The 21,397-nt window shown below is 40.1% G+C and overlaps 2 protein-coding genes across 2 annotated transcripts; both read right to left on the bottom strand.

The window, feature by feature from the left end:
* Positions 1-212: 212 nt before the first annotated feature.
* LOC135526077 (ATPase inhibitor B, mitochondrial-like) lies at positions 213-3,139 on the bottom strand. The gene is made up of 3 exons (XM_064954158.1): positions 2,854-3,139; positions 1,895-2,007; positions 213-504 (listed from the first exon to the last, which is right to left on the bottom strand). The coding sequence occupies exons 1-3, from the start codon at positions 2,920-2,922 to the stop codon at positions 363-365; spliced, it is 324 nt and encodes a 107-aa protein (XP_064810230.1). The 5' UTR covers positions 2,923-3,139; the 3' UTR covers positions 213-362.
* A 1,838-nt stretch (positions 3,140-4,977) lies between these two features.
* On the bottom strand, positions 4,978-19,827 carry LOC135526076 (CAAX prenyl protease 1 homolog). The gene is made up of 10 exons (XM_064954156.1): positions 19,476-19,827; positions 17,216-17,362; positions 16,992-17,078; positions 16,777-16,893; positions 16,484-16,636; positions 11,642-11,783; positions 10,959-11,134; positions 10,511-10,615; positions 9,706-9,849; positions 4,978-6,265 (listed from the first exon to the last, which is right to left on the bottom strand). Exons 1-10 carry the CDS (start codon positions 19,578-19,580, stop codon positions 6,041-6,043), a joined length of 1,401 nt encoding a protein of 466 aa, XP_064810228.1. The 5' UTR covers positions 19,581-19,827; the 3' UTR covers positions 4,978-6,040.
* Positions 19,828-21,397: the final 1,570 nt, after the last annotated feature.

Genomic DNA, 21,397 nt, shown 5'->3' with positions numbered 1-21,397 from the left:
GCCGCTTATAAGTATTATAAAATATGGGCTTAAAAATGAAGTTTAGTAATTAATTTAACATCGGTAAATGTCAAAACAGGACCCTGTTGCCCACTATGGTCATGATGCCTCTGCCAGCTCCACTGACTGTCATCATCCTTCTGTAATGTGGCATCTCAAATCATCTTAGCATTAACAATAACTGAAAGCAATAACCATGGATAAGTATAACATTAACCATTTCAAATAATTGTTTTAATAACCTTGAGCATATACAGAACAATTAATCACACACACACAGAGCTGGCCCAGAGAGGCAATGCAGGCGATGTCTAGGGGTTGGCAATAAAGAATCCCTGGGCTTCATTCCAATAGAGTGAGTCTCAATCATCATGATTCAGCTTCCTAATTTTCCCCTTGTGACGGTCAATCTCGCTCTGCAGCCTCGAAATCTCCTTCTTGTGGTGATCAATCTCCTCTTGGTGGTGCTGCTTCAGTGCAGCCAACTGTTCCTGCTCTTTACGTCTGGATTCAGAGATAGGAAAGCATGAGGTACAGTGATGACGAGACAGACTTCCACAAAGCCTCTATAGGTCGGGAGACTGCCACAAAACCTCTATAAACACAAAAGCATGTGGACACCCTTTCAAATTAGTGGATTCAGATATTTCAGCCACACCTGTTGCTGACAGGTATACAACATTGAGTGCACAGCCATGCAATCTCCATAGACAAACATTGGCAGTAGAATGGCCTAGACGTGGCACCGTCATAGGTTGCCACCTTTCCAACAAGTCAGCTTGTCAAATTTCTGCCTTTAGAGCTGCCTTAGTCAACTGTAAGTGCTGTTATTGTGAAGTGTAAATGTCTAGGAGTAACAATAACTCAGCCATGAAGTGGTAGGCCACAAGTTCAAACGGGACTGGCGAGCATGTAAAAATCAACCTGTCCTCGGTTACAACACTCACGACCGATTTCCAAACTGCCTCCGGAAGCAACGTTTGCACAACAACTGTTTGTCAGGAGCTTAATGAAATGGGTTTCCCTTGGCCGAGGGGCCGCACACAAGCCTAAGGTCACCAGGTGCAATGCCAAGAGTTGGCTGGAGTGATGAATAACACTTCACCATCTGGCACTTCGACTGGCAAATCTGGGTTTGGCGGATGCCAGAAGAACGCTACATGCCCAATTGCATAGTGCCAAATGTAAAGTATGGCGGAGAATGAATAATGGTCTGGGGCTGTTTTTCATGGTTCGGGGTAGACCCTTAGTTCAAGTGAAGGGAAATGTTTATGCTACGGCATACAATGACAGACGATTCTGTGCTTCCAACTTTGTGGCAACAGTTTGGGGAAGGCCCTTTCCTGTTTCAGCATGACAATGCCCCTGTGCACAAAGCGAGATCAATAGAGAAATGGTTTGACGAGATCGGTGTGGAAGAACTTGATTGGCCTGCACAGAGCCCTCACCTCAATCCCTTCAAACACATTTGGGATGAATTGGAACACCAACTGCGCCAGGCCCAATGGTCCAACCTCACTAATGCTCGTGGCTGAATGGAAGCAAGTCCACGCAGCAATGTTCCAACATCTAGTGCAGGGCTGCCCAATTGGAGATATACTGTCCTATAGGTTTTCAATCCAACATATCTGATTCAGCTCGTTAAGATCTTGTTGTGCAGCTAATTAGTAGTAAATTAGGGTTGGACTGAAAATTCACAGGACTGTAGATCTCCAGAAAGACAGTTGGGCAGCCCTGATCTAGTGGAAAGCCTTCCCAGAAGAGTGGAGGCTGTTATAGCAGCAAAGGGGGGGGGGGACCAACTCCATACTAATGCCCATGATTTTGGCATGAGATGTTCGACAAGCAGGTGTCCACATACTTTTGTCAATGTACTGTATAAGCCCCAACTCACCTGAAGTACATTTCCTCCTCTGCGGCCTGTTTCTTTCCAAAGGCTCCTCCTGCCTCTCTGACAGATCCTCCGCCACCCCCTCCTTTCCCTGCACCTTTGCCCAACTCACCCAGCTGGTACATGAGGAACGATAAATTATTAAGTAAACATAATAACAAGTTACTTCTACTAAAGGAACATGTATGACATTGGTGTGTTGTGTAATTCACAAATTTCATTACCGAAAAAAATGACCTTCAAATTGCATAAAGCTTTCGTTGTACAATGGTAAAGGCTGTTATCAGTATATGCTGTATAAAAGTAAATGGTTGTTAGTACTAATTGGTGTCATGTGACATGCAGCTGAATTAGCTAAAGCAAAGATTGAAATGGGAATCTTTTTGCATGTGGAACACTAATATAATATATCAATACATTGCAAAATGTTAGGCCATATGGCCTCACACATTGATTTTCATGCCCCAATGTAAAACGCCTTCCTTTAATGTTTACTTAAAATACCTATTGTACGGAGTTGACATGAGAACGTCAACAATGCCTTAATTTAAAAAATACCTCTGACCATCAGCAACAGCTGACAGCACCAGAGACTTGTTTCAATAACGATTCATAGGATGGACGAATTCAACCAAATTCTATGAAGTCGTCAGACCGGAGGTGTATATTTTTATTTTTTATACTTGGCTTTCAACTAACTGCACACATTGAACTGCTTACAAAACTATTTCGCTTCATAGAATGCTGTCGTTTGCTACAATGTTGCACCAGAATCTAGATGAAAGTTCCAAATATCTGTGAAACATTAACTGACTGAGTAGGTAACAAAAATAACATTAAAAAAATTGTCCAATGCCATAGTCAAATCACCTGACAATTGAATACCACTTGTCACTTGAACTTTAGACTGTATTAGCAGCGAAAAGCAAAACGTGGTCTTATCATATGTCGTGCGTTTTTACCTGGTTAGATGTCATCCTTAGCTGTGTGGTGAGTAGACTCCTAACGTCGGGTCTCAAAAACCTTGCCATTTCGCACCAAAACAACTATCATTTGACCATTTGCCCTTGTCTACCAAAATAAACCAAACAGGTCCTCACCATTGTCTAAAATGGGTGTGGAAACGGATGAGCTGAGTCTTTATTATTTTTCGATTAAGGATCAGTTAGATCCAGCTCAATAGTACCATCCGTAAAAAGGTGTGGATTTTTTTCATTAAACACGTTTAAATAAATGGCTATCAGTCTTAAACAATCAAAATGTCACTTGGAAATATGTCCACCCCTATTTGTAATGGTACGGCCTCATATAGCGGACAGCGTGAAACCCAGTTTGATGTGCATGCGCTGCGCACTACGTAGTGGCGTTGCCATTTGTTTATTGCATTGGTCTACTCCAGCCTGTGAGCACTTCTGCTAAATTATAGATTTGTTTGCCATATATGCATGTTGTCAAATACACAGTAGACCTACACAACAACTACTTGACATTTACAATAAGATATTACCTTTTGTATTCTAAAATGTCCAAGTTGTTGCACAGGATGCAACAGGTCTAAAACAGTACAGGAAAATTCTTACCATAGGAGCTCTTTCCTAACAATGCAGTGATAATAATAGAAAATAGAATAACAAATGTAAATAAAATGAACACACAATAACTACAATGTGAGTTAACACTAGAACGGACATATATACATGTCAGTGACAGTACCTTATTTAATGTGCAGGGCAGTGGAGGCTACTGAGGGGAGGATGGCTCATAATAATGGCTGGATCAGAGCAAATTGAATGGCATTTAAATACATTGAAAACATATTTGACACCCTTCCACTGACTCCGTTCTAGTCATTACCACAAGCCCATCCTCCCGAATTATGGTGCCACCAACCTCCTGTGGTGAAGGGATACTGAAAAGATTGAGGTAGGTTTATATATTTTTTAAGTGACTGGTAGTAGAATGTACATGTAAACAGGGCTGAAAAGTGATTGGTAGCAGGAATATATAAATACTTAGCCTCAATTCGGCAGGGCATGGAATCTACAAGGTGTCGAAAGCGCTCCACAGGGATGCTTCCCACAGTTGTGTCAAGTTGGCTGGATGTCCTTTGGGTGATGGACCATTCTTGATAAACACGGGAAACTGTTGAGCATGAATAACCCAGCAGTGTTCCAGTTCTTTACATAAACTGGTGCACCGGGCACCTACCTACTACCACTTAGTTTGTGTCTTGCCCATTCACCCTCTGGTGAATGGCACACAAACAATCCATGTCTCAAATCATAAAAATATTTCTTTAACCCGTTTCCTCCCCTTCATCTACACTGATTGAAGTGGATTTAACAAGTGACATCCATACGGGATCATAGCTTTCTCCTGGATTCACCTGGTCAACCTGTCATGGAAAGAGCAGGTGTTCTTAATGCTTTGTACACTGTGTATACTTGTAAACAGGAGTAATAGTGGATAAATAGATAGTAATGGTAATGACAATCAATGGACAGCAGTGTAATGGAGTAATCAATAATCATTTTAGCAACAACGTAGGTTGTGTCTGTGTAGTCAGAGACCTATGGATGGGGCCTCGAGTCTGTGTGGATAGTGTGTAGGAAAGGGAGAGCAGTAGCTGTTAGACATGTCTTATGGTCAGGGGATATAAGCTGTTAAGAAGTCTGTTTGCTAAACCTTGATGCACCAGGGTCGCCTGCCAGATGAGAGCATGGAGAACAGTCCCTGTCTGTTTTTGCGAAAGGCCCCAGAAAATTGCTTGACACTGCCTAGCATGTAGGTACAATAAAAATGACTCCACAATGACAATACATTATTTACCATTAATGTCTATTGGGCACAAAATAATCTGAAACAGCAAAGGCATCCAACAAATTTGTAGTCACAAGCTTGATATAGTCATTGTGTGCTATGAATATGGGATCAAATAACTTTTTACTACTTTAATACAAGTGAATTGGTCCCAATGCTTCCGTAATTTCTAAAATGGTTCACCTGATATGGATGAAGCTGCCCTCAAATCCAAAGTGCATGACTCACTACCATTACCAGAGCAAAGGTGAGACAAATAGGACAGCTGCTGTGAGGGACTTTATTCACAATACTGCAAGAAAAGTACTGTATGTCCTATATCAAACCAAACACTTGAGTTTTGTGATGTGAGGTGACTTATAGCCACCCCAGTCCCCCAGCCTTTGTCAGTCAAAACTGGGTTCACAATCAAACCTCGCACATAGGCACCAGAAGTAGAGAACTAAACAATAAAACATTAACAGAAGATTCCAAACCACATTCAAATAGGCCAAAAGTTTGCGTACACTTTTCTCTTTTTGCAAAGCTAATCGCTAATCAATTATTTACAAGTACAGTATGGTCAGACCATTGTTAACAAACAAGTGCATAAAAAAATGAAATCGTGTCAAAAACAAATGCGAAGAAATGTAACCTAAATAGTGAATTCCTATGTTGTCACTGGCCAAAACTTTAATTAAAAACTATCACAAGTCACAGATCCCTGGGAAGTCACAGGCACTCAAACTATATATAACAGTTGTAGATTGAGCCAGTCGACCAGCCTAGGCAGCAGTTTATACTATTAATTAATTGATGGCCCATTCTTTGTACAAGCAATACATCCTATTGACACTTGATAATTCTGGGAGCAGTTTCTTTTTCAAACCCCTCTAAAAATGGATTGGACCGGGACCGTTACAATACAATTTGAGGTTTAATGAGAAAACATTTGGAACGACAAATTCTTAGGGAAGTAAATAAAACTGAGTAAGAAATAAAAACCTTGCTGAAATATAATGAGCAATCCTTGATAAATGTGACCTGTACTAGTGGCAAATGCTTAAAATAACATTAAGGCAATTATTTATGCCCACAATGGTTTTGTGTTTATGACATCTGTATCTTCATGTTTGCCTAAAATAAGCATAGATGAGATATCTTCGTCATCTCATCAAAACATTTTGGTATTGTGCAAGTTCGAAATTGAAAAAAGGAACCTACTGGTGAGGATAAAGGATAACAAAAACAGGGCAACAGCAAAAGAGATGGGGAGGACATCAGAGGGCCAGAAGTGGCTTGCGGAGGCCCTTGGGGAGGCAGCAGACGTGGCTCTCCCTTCAGGGCCCGTCAGTCCTGCTTGGTGCCTCCCAGGGCCCGTAGGCGCTCCAGGAGGGGAGGGTGGGAGTAGTGCCACATGGAGAAGAGCCAGTCGGCCACAGGGAAGCCCAGGTTGTCTTTGTTGAGCTTGATGAGGGCGGAGTAGAGCTCTGAGGCTCGGCCCATGCCCCGCGCAAAGGCATCTGCCTGGAACTCAAACCTGCGGCTCAAGACCGTCAGACAGAAGGACAGGACCTGGAGATAGGAATAGGAAACCATTTCAGTTTTCCTCAGTGAAGTATCAGAGGTACTCTTAGCATCCCATCCTCATCTCCATTTTAACAACATTTTCTGTTTAAAGCTGACTTAAACGAGACCACCTGCTCTGATTCTCCTCACACATCAGTACTGCTGCTACCAGATTCTTATAATACTGCTCAATTTATACACTCCTTCCCCAAAACAGATGTAAAATTGTACTATAAATTGTGCCTTCCTGTATTATAAACTCAGCAAAAAAAGAAACGTCACCTTTTCAGGACCCTGTCTTTCAAAAATATTTAGTAAAAATCCAAATAACTTCACAAATCTTCACTGTAAAGGGTTTAAACACTGTTTCCCATGCTTGTTCAACGAACCATAAACAATTAATGAACATGTACCTGTGGAACGGATGTTAAGACACTAACAGTTTACAGACTGTAGGCAATTAAGGTCACAGTTATGAAAACTTAGGACACTAAAAATGCCTTTCTACTGACTCTGAAAAACACCAAAGTAAAGATGCCCAGTGTCCCTGCTCGTCTGTGTGAATGTGCTTTAGGTATGCTGCAAGGTTATAACACTAGGAACACACAATCCCTCCATCAGTGCTCAGACTATCCGCAATAGGCTTGACTGAGGGCTTGTAGGCCTGTTGTAAGGCAGGTCCTCACCGGCAACAACGTCGCCTATGGGCACAAACCCACTGTCGCTGGACCAGACAGGACTGGCAAAAAGTGCTCTTCACTGACTAGTCGTGGTTGTCTCACCAGGGGTGATGGTCAGATTCGCGTTTATCGTCGAGGGAATGAACGTTACACCGAGGCCTGTACTCTGGAGCGGGATCGATGAGGTGGAGGGTCCGTCATGGTCTGGGGCGGTGTGTCACAGCATCATCGGACTGAGCTTGTTTTCATTGCAGGCAATCTCAACGCTGTGCGTTACAGGGAAGACATCCTCCTCCCTCATGTGATACCCTTCCTGCAGGCTCATCCTGATATGACCCTCCAGCATGACAATGCCACCAGCAATACTGCTCGTTCTGTGCATGATTTCCTGCAAGACAGGAATGTCAGTGTTTTGCCGTGGCCAGCGAAGATCCCGGATCTCAATCCCAATGAGCACATCTGGGACCTGTTGGATTGGAGGGTGAGGGCCATTCCCCCCAGAAATGCCAGGGAATTTGTAGGTGCCTTGGTGGAAGAGTGGGGTAACATCTCACAGCAAGAACTGGCAAATCTGGTGCAGTACATGAGGAGGAGATACACTGCAGTACTTAATGCACCTGGTGGCCACACCCGATACCGACTGCTACTTTTGATTTTGACCTCCCTTTGTTCATGGACACATTATTCCATTTCTGTTAGTCACATGTATGTGGAACTTGTTCAGTTTGTCTCAGTTGTTGAATCTTGTTATGTTCACACAAATATTTACACGTTAAGTTTGCTGAAAATAAGCACAGTTGACAGTGAGAGGATTCTTTTTTTGCTACGTTTACTTATACTCAAACATGTATTCTATTCTACTGCCATTTACTTTATGTTCATATTCTATTCTTTACTATGTATTATTGTTGTTGCATTGTCGAGAAGGAACCAGCAAATAAGCATTTTGTTGGACGATGTATACCATGCGTATCCCGTACATACAGTACGACTAATAAAACAACTTCAACTTAGCTTTTTTTACAACCAGATCTCAATTTCTTTATGTAAATGTCATGTTTTTTATAAACTTACCCCAACCAGCGGTTCACGTCCTCATTGTGCAGTACGGAGACTCAGGAAAAAACTGCTCCAAAAACATCCAAATATGTCCTTTTATAAATCTGAAAGGCTCTCAGTACAGTGAATCAGGTCTTTAGATTTTGTACATATGGAATTGTCATTGCGAACTTTACCGGTAACGTAATACTTCATTTTGTGCGATACCAGCTGTTTCCCCTATCCAGCTGTTCCACTCTCTGTACAGCCTGCTTCTAGAATGGATGGAGAGGTATCACTCATGTAGCAACAAAATGGAATAAAGTTTGGAATGACAAATTTCATGTGTACAACATCTGAAGACCTGCATCACTATACTGAGAGATTTTCCATTTCTAAAAGATAGTGCTGAGCGAATAACTGAAATGTGTTATTTTCAATGCTTCAGTTATTTGAATTCCCGAATTGTGCGATGTTGTAGTTTCCAACAGACCAATAATCGATAGAGTAGCGTAGAAAATGTAGTAATTAACTACAATGACCATAATCCATTGTGCACCTACTTGTCCAGTCTGTTCCTTTTACGCCTGCTACGTAAAAGAGACAGAAGAATATGCGATATGCGAGGGATAGAAAGCAGTTGGTTTGCGAGGACTCTACCTGAAAGGACATGATCTAAGTGATTGATAGTTGGTAATCAGCAGTCATAAAAGTATGTCTTATTTACTTTGCTGTCTGACAAACCACAATTTTAGTATTTCGTCATAGAAATCAGCTCACTCTTTATAGATAAGATGACTAAGAATGAAATAAAGACATAAAAATATATATATACACAACACATTTTATTAAAGTAAAGTAATATGAATAAATTATGGCTAATAAGTGATAAGCAGTAATGGGCAGTCACTACCATCATGGGACTTTTATTAATTGTTTTATTCTGTATTGTTATATCATTAAACCCACATAATGCATTTAATGTTTACAAGATTTAAAAAAAATAATCGAACCAAACTCATAAAGGACTCAGCACTACTAAAAGGACGTATTTGGAGAATGTAAAAAAAATGCAACATTCTGAGCCTTACTGCACAATGAGGTGTTGGAGGGCCAGTAGGAGGCACTCTTTCCTCTGGTTTAAAAATAAATAAAAAATATCCCAATGCCCCAGGGCAGTGATTGGGGACACTGCCCTGTGTAGGGTGCCGTCTTTCGGATGGGAGTTTAAACGGGTGTCCTGACTCTCTGAGGTCATTAAAGATCCCCTGGCACTTATCGTGAGTGTAGGGGTATTAACCCCGGTGTCCTGGCTAAATTCCCAATCTGGCCCTCAAACCATCACGGTCACCTAATAATCCCGTTTACAATTGGCTCATTCATCCCCCTCTCCCCTGTAACTATTCTCCAGGTCGTTGCTGTAAATGAGAACGTGTTCTCAGTCAACTTACCTGGTAAAATAACAAATAAATAAAATGAGGATGAGAAAGTATAACATGCCATTTCCATCAAAAATAGAGATTTGCTTACACATTTTATATCCTCTAAGATACTCTATATTGTAGGTTTAGCTGTATATTTCATTGGATAATATTTGCTACTATGCCCAAGGTATTTTCGCAAAACAAACACTGCACAGCACTTGCAGCGCTAACATCTAAGGCCTCCACTGAAGTGTATTAAGACGTTAGATATAAATGCATTGTTTAAGAGATGGGAGTCACTCACCTCATTATATGGGGAGAAGATGAACTGGAATATGATCATCAAACCAATCAACGTGGGCTGGCTGTCATAGAAACCAAAGGCTATGAATAGCTCCTTTCGTCCAATCAACACAGCAAAGAGAAAAAAGCATAGGAAGGAGTTCATCTGCAAGGACAGAGGCAGGGGGGGAGAAAAATGTTACCATTACCAAGGTTTCCATTCAATTGGCGACAGATTTTAATGCAAATATATACACATTTTTAAAAATAGCAGAAAAATAATTCACTCACCGGTGGTGTTTCCACCAAACGGACTTGTTGTGGATAAAAATCAGTGCGTGATGACATATGCACACGAAATATACTTTTTTTAGCTTATGTTATGCACCTAAACATTTTTATGTTCAATGAGTTTCCATCGCATTTTCAACTCTACCGATAGTTTTGTCACAAAAACTGTTCTTGTTAAATAGCAAATGTGCCTACTCTGGGTCTTGGCAGCTGCGCTCTAGCCAACAGCTCGCAGATACAATGCGGGTAGACTAGTCTAAGTAATTTGATAATTTGACCGACACAATATCACATCATATCAAATGAACAAATGATCTGTCGGCATTTATAAAATTGTACCGAAATTCTGTTTCCATCACAGCTGTCATGATTATTATACGTTTTTTACACTATGACTTTACTCGCATAAAACCTGTGGATGGTAACATGCTTATTGACATTTCTACATCAACATGTGAATTTCCAGGATCTGCAAGAATGGAATATTGGTATAGATCTGACATGCAAACGCATATCAAGGGAATTTCCCAACAAACCTGACTGATGACAATGTTCTTCACAGTGTGGCCCAACTTCCAGTGGCCAAGCTCGTGGCCCAATACGGCCAAGACCTCTGGGTTGTTGCAGCCTTGCTTCTTGTTCTGAAAAGAGTTAGAACATAAATAGCTTGATTTTAATGAAGTATGTATGAAACACTGACTACAAATACTAGTACACCATCTGGTCTCTATGATAGGACCACTCAACAAATTAGATTCATAACATGAAAATTGTAGTGTGCTTGCAGAGCTCCAACCAAGATTACAAAAATGTTCTGTATTGCTGAAGCCATGCTCAGTAATAATGGAGTGCTTTGAAGAAGAAGCTTGTTTCAGCAATAAATATAATTGAAGGAAATCAAGTTGCATTCCTGAACCTTCTTTCAGTATTTTAGATTAATAACATGTTGACACACAGTTCTCTGTGTAAAGGAGTATGTCTGACCTTGGGGTTGGCTTTGGCCTCAGTTGGTGTGTCAGTCTCCTCTGCAGGCACATTCTCTGGCTCTCCGTCCTTGTTGAGGGGAGAGTAGTCCTCCATCAGGGTGTCGAACAACACTATGCGCTTGTTCTTGAAGAACCCATAGAAGTAAGCGTTACTGTGGGAGGAGCGCTTGGAACCTGGAAGAGTAGGTCAAAACAGATCATTTCAACTAGGGCTGTCAGAGTTAAATCAGTTAATTTTTTGCAATTTTAGTGCAGTTCATTTTTTTGAATCGTGATTTGAGTGCATTATCCGAAACTACACTGAAAACACTGAAAACATCCCAAATACATAATCTATAAAGCTAAAAACAAGTTGATATTGAGGTTAAAGAAAGTGTGGTTCCTCAATTTACGTAACCGTTACCTTAAGACAAAAATCAAGACGTCAATATTCTTGTAATGTGTTTTGTATGAAAACTAGCAAATTCGCTTAAATGTTTTTAGCGCTCGACAGCCCTAATTACAATACAACTTTACTGTCCATATGTTACAACAAATGTGACCACCTCCCACTTATGCCTTGGTCTCCCTCAGCGCCCATAATGCTTTGGTCTCCTCTGATGATAAACAATTATAGATACAGTGGAAGCAGTCCCATCTTTTGGACAAAACTAGTTGTTGAGTTAATGTATTGTGCCTTACCTTCTACTACATAGACCTTAGTGAGGGGGAAATTGATAGACTTAGACATGCTCTCAATCTCTTCCTTCAGCTCGCCCTCTGGCAAAGGAGTAAACTTGTCAAATAGGGGAGCAATGTAATCAGCATAGATGGTCACCAGCACCTAAGAGTGAGGAAGAATGATCAGAATGAAATAGTTGACTAATTTGACTATAGCTTAACTCATTATGCATAATTGAATTGCTTGAGCCTATAAAACTGCTGTTTCAAGGTAGCTAGGAGGTGAAATTAGGGCTATTACGGTGACCGTATTACTACCACACAAGTCATGCCAGCAGTCAAATTCCACTTGACCGTTTAGTCACTGTACCTAGGTTTCTCCAAACTCTGAAGCTGCTGATGGTCATTAGTTGCCTACCAAACTTGCTAACTGACTGGTACTCAGCACTCTATTCTCCCTCTAATAATTGACATCAATGCAAATGTTTTTGAAAATCAAACACTTTAATGTTGAGCCCATGAGCTCAACATTTCTATAGGCTCTGTAATTGCATGCGAAAACATAGTTGATGGCCTCTATTAAAAAGAGGTGGATCCCATTAACTTTCTATAGGCTAGGCCTGCTATATTTTATATTCTCAACTTTCCTAATATTAAGCACATTGCTTCGCTTTACAACAGCAGTATAGCCTACCTGGCTGCCATAAAATGAACTACGGGAAAAGCGTCCTCCATTCACTATTTAAGTGCATAGATTACATGTATTTTTGTTCCGAGACAGGTGCATGATAATGGTCCATTCTAAATCAAAACTAATTTCACACATACAGTACCAGTCAAAAGTTTGGACACACCTAATCATTCCAGGGTAGATCTTTAGTAGAATAATAGTGAAGACATAAAAACTACGAAAAAAATCACATATGGAATCTTGTAGTAACCAAAATAGTGTTAAACAAATCTAAATATATTTTATATTTGAGATTCTTCAAAATAGCCACCCTTTGCCTTGAATACATTTCAATTACCAGGTGTGCCTTCTTAAAAGTTAATTTGTGGAATTTATTTCCTTCTTAATGTGTTTGAGCCAATCAGTTGTGTTGTGACAAGGTAGGGGTGGTATACAGAACACAGCCCTATTTGGTAAAAGACCAAGTCCATATTATGGTAAGAACAGCTCAAATAAGCAAAGAGAAATGACAGTCCATCAATACTTTAAGAAATGAAGGTCAGTCAATCCGGAAAATTTCAAGTACAACTTCAAGTGCAGTCGCAAAAACCATCAAGCGCTATGATGGCTGTCGTGAGGACCGCCACAGCAATAGAAGATCCAGCGATACCTCGGCTGCAGAGGATAAGTTCATTAGAGTTAACTGCACCTCAGATTGCAGCCCAAACAAATGCTTCAGTTCAAGTAACATACACATCTCAACATCAACTTTTCAATCAAATTTATTTATAAAGCCCTTAGAGGAGACTGCATGAATCAGGCCTTCATGGTCGAGTTGCTGCAAAGAAACCACGACTAAAGAACACCAATAAGAAGAAGAGACTTGCTTGGCCCAAGAAACACGAGCAATGGACATTAGACCGTTGTAAATCTGTCCTTTGGTCTGATGAGTCCAAATGTGCGATTTTTGGTTCCAACCGTCATGTCTTTGTGAGACGCAGAGTAGGTGAACGGATTATCTCCATATGTGTGGTTCACATCATGAAGCGTGGAGGAGGAGGTGTGATGGTGCTTTGCTGGTGACAGTGATTTATTTAGAATTCAAGGTACACTTAACCAGCATGGCTACAACAGAATTATTCAGTGATACGCCATCCCATCTGGTTGACTTAGTGGGACTATCAGTTGTTTTTCAACATGACAATGTCCCATCAAGGCAAAGGGTGGCTACTTTAAAGAATCTCAAATATATTTTGATTTAACACTTTTTTGGTTACTGCATAATTCCATGTGTTTTTTCATAGTGTTGATGTCTTCACTATTACCGAGCAATGTAGAAAAGAGTCAAAATAAAGAAAAACCCTGGAATGAGTAGGTGTGTCCAAACCTTTGACTGGTACTGTATATTATTTAGTATACGTAAAGACAACATTAAATTAAGAATAGTCTGATGGGTGACAATATTAGCCATTCACTTGTGAAATATGTATTATCACTTGTGAATGATGCCCAGCATGTGCAGTAAGGCAAGAAACAGTGCATGCCTTTTGTGACCTTTTCAAATCATAGTTGCACACATCATATAGCCTAGGCCATAGGCCTATATGTATCACAACTAAAGTGGCCAAATAATTTTAAGAAGATTAATCCACTTTACAACTGATGTAGAGCCTAACTGGCATACATAGACGGTGCATGAGTTTCAAGTTTGGGGAAGATCCTTTTCACTATAAAAATGCACCTTTATAATAAAGCATTACAATAAAGCATAATTACATTTGCAGTCATTTTTGAGAATGTTTTTTTTCCTGCTATTTGATTGCATTTTGGAACTTTCGCACTTATAGCCTACTGCCGTGTGCATTGCTGCGCATTGGTGTTTAGAAATACATTACCATACAAAAGTCTGGGGTCACTTAGAAATGTCCTTGTTTTTGAAAGAAAAGCACATTGTTTGTCTATTAAAATAACATTAAATTGATCAGAAATACAGTGTAGACAATGTGGTAAATTATTATTGTAGCTAGAAATGGCTGATTTTTTATGGAATATCTACAGAGGGCCATTATCAGCAACCATCACTCCTGTGTTCCAATGGCATGTTGTGTTAACTAATCCAAGTTTATAATTTTAAATGGCTAATTGATCATTAGAAACCCCTTTTGCAATTATGTTAGCACAGCTAAAAACTGTTGTCCTGATTAAAGAAGCAATACAACTGGCCTCCTTTAGACTAGTGTAGTATCTGGAGCATCAGCATTTGTGGGTTCAATTACAGGCTCAAAATGGCCAGAAACAAAGTACTTTCTTCTGAAATTTGTCAGTCTATTCTTGTTTTGAGAAATGAAGGCTATTCCATGCGAGAAATTGCCAAGAAATTGAAGATCTCGTACAACGCTGTGTACTACTCCCTTCACAGAACAGTGCAAACTGGCACTAAACAGAATAGAAAGGAGTGGGAGGCCCTGGTGCACAACTGAGCAAGAGGACAAGTACATTAGTGTCTTGTTTGAGAAACAGACGTCTCACACGTCCTCAACTGGCAGATTCATTAAATAGTCTCAATGTCAACAGTGAAGAGGCGACTCCGGGATGCTGGCCGTCTAGGCAGAGTTCCTCTGTCCAGTGTATGTTATTTTTTCCTACATGAATCTTTTATTTTTATTGGCCAGTCTGATATGGCTTTTTCTTTGCAACTCTGCCAATAGAATAGCTCAACTTTTGTACTATTGGGGATAGTAGCATAGCATGACATAGGCTAGTGCAGGAATCATCAACTAGATTCAGGCGCGGGCCAATTTTTTTTCTTGAGTGGATGGTCGGGGAGGCCAAAATATATGATTACAAATCATGTTTAGTCTGCAAATTGACCAAAAGAAGACCAAACATATATAATATTTGACTAAAACAATAATTTCAAACCTTGCTTACATTTGTACACAATCACATCTCTCTGTTGGAGCTGATTCCCTGGTGTTTTTATATTTCTTCACGTCCAACAATGAAAACGCTCAGAAAACACGGGGGCCAAATAAAACCACCCGCAGGCTAGTGCTTTTGCAGTTCGTTAAGCCTACTCACCTTGTTGGCTGACAAGAACTAGGCTAAATGTGGACAGTTCTTCTAACATCTTCAATATGCGCCTCAGAATTCAATAAGAGAGACTCACGCAGTTGCGTCCCCGATGTGTCTGTCTCCACTTGTAGCTGAGATGCCAGTGAGAAGGACCCGATCACATGATGGGCATTGGCTAATAAGAATTTAGATATCTGGGAGAACCATGTGAGAGGTGCTTCGGAGCATGGCAGCCGGGAGAAGGGAATTATAATTATTATATTCAGCCCAAGTGCACAACAAGTGGCTGCAAAAGGCATGGATTTTTTAGGGGGCATTATGGTCACACAAGAGGGATGCCGCCAGGAAATTCAAGGCCTGGTGAGAATATTATCAAGTGCTTGTCAAATTGTGAATGAGAGACTGATGAAGTATTCAGCCTGCACAAGAAACAAAATCAGAGCTCTTGCCTTTCATGCAACTTTTTTCAAATCATCATTAGGTTTGCATCATGTAGCCTTAGAATGTATTTAATAAAAATAAAAAAACAGTTGTGATACAAAACGTTGGGCTCTAAGTTGCAAAGTAACTAAGTTAAGCACATAGGAGAACTTGTTTCTTTCGCTCAACATAGAATAGCCGTATGTGCGCACTTCCTTAGAAAATATCCTTTCTAAATTGCTACAGTCAATTGTATTCTTCATACTATAAAATAATAAAAAAAGAATGCCACGGAATTCTAAGCAAATCTTGTCTACTAAATGAACTAGTGTAGCCCACAGCCATATGGCATAGCCATATCAGGGCCTAACATAAGGACAACTCAGAGTATGCTATTCTGTTCTTTTGAAATAGACTACATTTTCTTCATATCATGCTTCTTTAGACTGGTCTAAAATAAATCATGGATTTATTGTGATGGTGTAGGCTATATTAAATGGATTTTATTTACTTTTTTAAAATGTAGATGTTCCCAAGGTCTGCATCAGTAGCTTGTAGGCTACGCGTGGAAGCCATGAGATGCTAAACGTGTTTACATTAATTCACGGTCCATTAACATGAGACCGGCAGTTATTTACTTGACAATCACCGGCTGACAAAATTTCATGACCGCCACAACCCTAGGTGAAAGGACTAACCAGAGAGACCCCCAGTGTGAAGAGCCAGGCGTAGATAAAGAAGAAGTCTCCACCAATCTTGATGATGTAGAGGAGCAGTGAGGTCACTGGCAACAAGATACACTGGGTCACAATAAACTTCTTCACAGCATCCTTCAGGAAGAACCCCAGCGTCTGAAAGAAGAACCGTAGACGACAGCAAAAAAAACACAGACTATGTTTAAAACCATGCCAGGGAAAAAGTGTAATTGATTCAAACTACGAAACGTTTGCCTGTATAATAAGGATGTCCCCAGAGAGTTTGGACATGGTACCTGCTGGTTGAAGCCATGCTTCTCCTCAATGACAAAGGTGTTGTAGATACTCCAGGGAAGACCAGTGAAGGCACTGAACAGAGTCGCAAGCATCAGAAACGAAAGAGACTGGAAGATCTGAAAGAAAAAGAACCATTGAAATACATGGAATGATTCAAGAAAATAAACCTTTGTAATACTGGACTGATCATTTTAACCGTGGAGCATTCACACACTTCATAGTCGGGACCCAATCCAAAACGAGCAGTCACAGTCCCAGCAACTTTCCAAAGGAAAGGGATTCCACCAAGGAGCAGGATCAGCTATGAGACAACAACAGTGTTAAAAACACAAAATTCCCTCTGTTTGGTGATATGCTCTGTAAGCAGATATAGGCAACTACGTTCTAATATAACAAAGTAGGTCCTAACAAACCAATGGATCTTTTAGTTGGACCTACCGTCCCCTCAGTTTCTGAATATAGTCCAGACCAAAAACTGAAGTTGCTCTTGTCCAGTTGATAAAGACGTGACTTCTCAAAGGTATCCGTGTCCATGATCTTCCCCAACTCTTGTGGCACGTGCATGGTCGACCTGTATATCCTCCGCTATGTGGATAGAAGGTTATGCTATGTGGTTAGACAAGTTAGTCATATTCTTTTTCCATTCATATAGCTAATCCTAAAGGCAATTTCCATGTTACAGAATAAAGTTAACTTTTAGATAAAACAATTCCAAACAGTCCTTTACAAGTCAGAATGTTGACTAAACTTAATTTGAACTGACTCAGCCAATTGTCTATTGGGTTGGTCCTTCAGTTGGTCTAAATTTGACAAAATATCCACAGGAAATTATTATTATCCACAGGAAAGTATTATCGAAACGCAGGTTTCTGTGTGGCTATCCCGATTTATTTGCTACACAACTAAAGGCACAAGACAGAAGTAAGTACATGCAAGCAAACTAACCAAAGTCTTGCATGCATTTAGCTACATGGTTTTGCGCATGTAACCGGTGACAGGCATTTGGCAGTACTGGCAGTCTAAAAAGTTGACAAAATGATATTTTGTCTCAAGTTTCAACCAGCCGAAGGACCAACTGCACAGACAACCAGTAGAGTAGCTAAATTAAAATGTAATTGTATTCATCATTCTGGCTTGTAAGAAAATGTTCCATGTTTTTGTGGTGCTTTGTTTCAGACTGTATATCAACAATTGGTATAACACTGATTTTAGGCAATCCTGAAGACAGCGTTGTTCTTGGAAAAATATTGAGAGACTGGCAAACACCATTCAATTGGTGACAGATTCATGCAAATATTTTTTTTAAACGCACCAAGAAAATGAGCATTTTCCCACCATTGGGAAGTCCAAACAGACTTGTCGTGGATAAAAATCACTGCGTTATGACGTAATGCACAGAAAATGTATTTTTCCGCTTACCTTTTCGTGTACCGAATAAAAAATCTTATGTTCAATGTGTTTTCATTGCATTTTCAACTCTACCAATAGTTGTCACAAAACCTGCGTTAAATAGAAAATGTGCCTACTTTGGTCTTGGCACACGGAGTCTAGCCAACAGCTTGCAGATACAGTGCGGGTAGTCTAGTCTACATGATGAGATTATTATGGATAGCCTTGAATTGAGAATATTTGTATTTGTCAATCAGAAGTCAAGCATTGATCATCATGTCACTAAAATAAGACCCTAGATATTTTTTAGAAAAGAGCAACAAGATCACTGTGCAATTTCACCACCCTGTGAAGTTGATCATAACTTATTTCATTTGTGTCCTAATAAACTCCATGGTTTCTCCGAGTCATAGTGGGAGGACCACACACACCATATTATCACATTATTTCGATACGTTGGTAATTATATCAATGTTTCCGCATAATGGCGTTTCCACCTCCATTTCTTGCATAATACATTTTACCGACACAAAAAGATCCCAACATTTCGAAGAAACAAATGATCTGACAGCAATTGAAAAATAGTACAGAAACTTCCCGTTTCCAGCACAGCTGGCGCAATTATTTTTTTAAATACGGTATGACTTTACTCGCATAAAAACTGGACTGAAACATGGTTATTGAAACAATATAAATGAAACTGAGTCAGCATGCTGCTATCTAGCTCTCGAAATCCCTTCAGCCATTACATTCGCCCACATTTGGCTCCTTGTAAACGACAATCAATTTTGAACATATGCTGAAATGCCCCTTATCTTTCATGCCATTGAGAAATAATCTTTCAAATAAAAAATATGCTTACTGTAGTAGTTTTGCCACTAGATGGCAGCAGTGTACGTGCAGTTTTAGACTGATCTAATGAACCATTGCATATATGTTCAAAATGTTGTATCAAGACTGCCCAAATGTGCCTAATTGGTTTATTAATACATTTACATTCATAATTGTGCACTCTCCTAAAACATGGATGGTATTTTTTCACTGTAATAGCTACTGTAAATTGGACAGTGCAATTAGATTAACAAGAATGTCATATTTCTGCCCATATGAGATATGTCTAGGTCCTGGGGAAAAAAATGTTACTTAAACCCTCTTGCTAATCACATTAGCCGTTAGCCGATCCCGTAGGGGTTATTAACAAACATCACCGGTCAGAAGGTTCTATTGTCAATTGGCGCTTATGAATGGGGCAGCAGCGGGGGCCTGGTGCGGTATTGACAGACAGTTACGAAACAAAGTAAACAATTACCTGTCTGTACGCAAGGTAGGCCTCCCATAGATAAACCGTCCACGAGAACACCAGAACAGCATAAAATATCTTATTTTCGATTGGTAGGTCAAGTATCGTTTCCATCTTTATTCTGGCCTATTTGAAGTTACCAAGGTAGCGAGTTGGACTGCCGCCCGTCGTTATCACACCTTCCGGTCTTTATTCAGAAGATAATTTTTTATTTAAATAACTTAGTAACGTGTGTTAATATACGCAGTTTAAATTGACTAGCATTCACCAAACCACTCAAAATGATGGCTAGCTCATTCGCTTCCAATTTCCATGAATTCATGCAATGGTATGGTGCAGCAGTTAATTTTGCTCCCCGTAAAACAAATGGTTGCACTAACTAGTTCCATGCTTGTAGTGAGCAATAGGTATAGCAAAGATGTATATAACTAAACCAAGATAGACCACAGCCCGTCGTTTCAAATGGGAATAAATTAGTCACAGTGGGCAGAAAAAGCAAGGAGTTGGGCAGAACTAGCGAGATCCTATTGGCGCGTTCTAGCGTACATTGCGTTCATGCCTACTCTGTGAAGTTCGCATGTGTAGTAATCCAATTCGCCTATGCGCTCCTTCTAAATAACGCAAGTTTTGGCAAAGTCTACAAAACGTAGTCCACTCTGATCGTAACATATTTTAGTTTTGGGAATAGAAAACTGTATTGATATCAAATGTTTCATCAGTGAGCAGAATGTCGGCCCAAATCCATCTCGTTCCACCTTCTCCCACCGCGGCCACTGGGCTTCCTCTCACTACCATATTTTGTAGTGAGTGGAAACGCCAATGCGCAAGCTTCACATTTATACATCCGGTGAAATATCTGTTTCATTTTTCTATCTGTGGTAAAAGCGTCATTATGCAGGCACTGCAAGGATATACTTGTTTAACTAACCCAAGATTGACCATAGCCTGCCGTTTCCAATCGGAACAAATCTCAGCTCACTGGTCACCATTGCAACACCCACCCATAGCACGCATTCCAGCAGGTATATTTCACTGGTCACCCCCAAAGCCAATTTCTATTTGGCCGCATTTCCTTCCAGTTCTCTGCTGCCAATGACTGGAACGAATTGCAAAAATCACTGAAGCTGAAGACTCATATCTTCCTCATCAGCATCACCTGTCAGAGCAGCTCACAGATCATTGCACCTGTACATAACCCATCTGTAAATAGACCATCCAACTACCTCATCCCCATATTGTTATTTTTTATTTTTTGCTCCTTTGCACCCCAATATCTCTACTTGCACATTCATCTTTTGAACATCTATCACTCAAGTGTTTAATTGCTAAATTGTATTTACTTCGCCACTACGGCCTATGTATTGCCTTACCTCCCTAATCTTACCTCATTTGCACTCACTGTATATAGATTTTTTTCTATTATGTAATTGACTGTATGTTTGTGCCGAACTGCTTTGCTTTATTTGGCCAGGTCGCAGTTGTAAATGAGAACTTGTTATCAACTGGCCTACCTGATTAAATAAAGGCAAAATAAAACATTTAAAAATTAAAATGAGTCATAGTAGGCAAAGTCAAGCACAAGCTAGCAGATCCTATTGGCTCGTTCTAGAATATTTTTAGCAAATTTCCATTAGGGAAAGCCTACTCTGTAAAGTGTGCGTGTGCAATAACTAAATTCGGCCTTGCACTTCTTCTAAACAACGCTATTTTAAAAAAACTTTGGTAAAGTGTAAAATCTACAAAACTTAGTCCACTCTGTTCCACTCATTCTAGTTTTGGGAACGGAAAACTGTACTGAGATCAAATTTCATTGATGAGAACATTTGCATAACGTTGGCCAAAATCCATCTTGCTCCACCTCATCCCCCTGTCGAACACTGGGCTTCCTCTCTACGCCATATTTGGTAGTAAGTGGAATAGCTAAACGAATG

Source organism: Oncorhynchus masou, chromosome 32 (assembly GCF_036934945.1).
Source record: "Oncorhynchus masou masou isolate Uvic2021 chromosome 32, UVic_Omas_1.1, whole genome shotgun sequence".
NCBI classification, from domain to species: domain Eukaryota; kingdom Metazoa; phylum Chordata; class Actinopteri; order Salmoniformes; family Salmonidae; genus Oncorhynchus; species Oncorhynchus masou.
This window is presented reverse-complemented; position numbering and strand designations above follow the sequence as displayed.

What these genes read in the sequence shown, in the direction of transcription:
- LOC135526077 (XM_064954158.1), bottom strand. Translation starts at nt 2,922, where the DNA reads ATGGCAAGGTTTTTGAGACCCGACGTTAGGAGTCTACTCACCACACAG. An exon ending in TAAGGATGACATCTAACCAG is followed by an intron (nt 2,008 to 2,853) that starts GTAAAAACGCAC and finishes CTCATGTACCAG; the next exon opens with CTGGGTGAGTTGGGCAAAGG. An exon ending in GAGGAGGAAATGTACTTCAG is followed by an intron (nt 505 to 1,894) that starts GTGAGTTGGGGC and finishes CTCTGAATCCAG; the next exon opens with ACGTAAAGAGCAGGAACAGT.
- LOC135526076 (XM_064954156.1), bottom strand. Translation starts at nt 19,580, where the DNA reads ATGGAAACGATACTTGACCTACCAATCGAAAATAAGATATTTTATGCT. An exon ending in GATTGGGTCCCGACTATGAA is followed by an intron (nt 16,894 to 16,991) that starts GTGTGTGAATGC and finishes TTTTTCTTTCAG; the next exon opens with ATCTTCCAGTCTCTTTCGTT. An exon ending in TAAGGTCTATGTAGTAGAAG is followed by an intron (nt 11,135 to 11,641) that starts GTAAGGCACAAT and finishes CTACTCTTCCAG; the next exon opens with GTTCCAAGCGCTCCTCCCAC.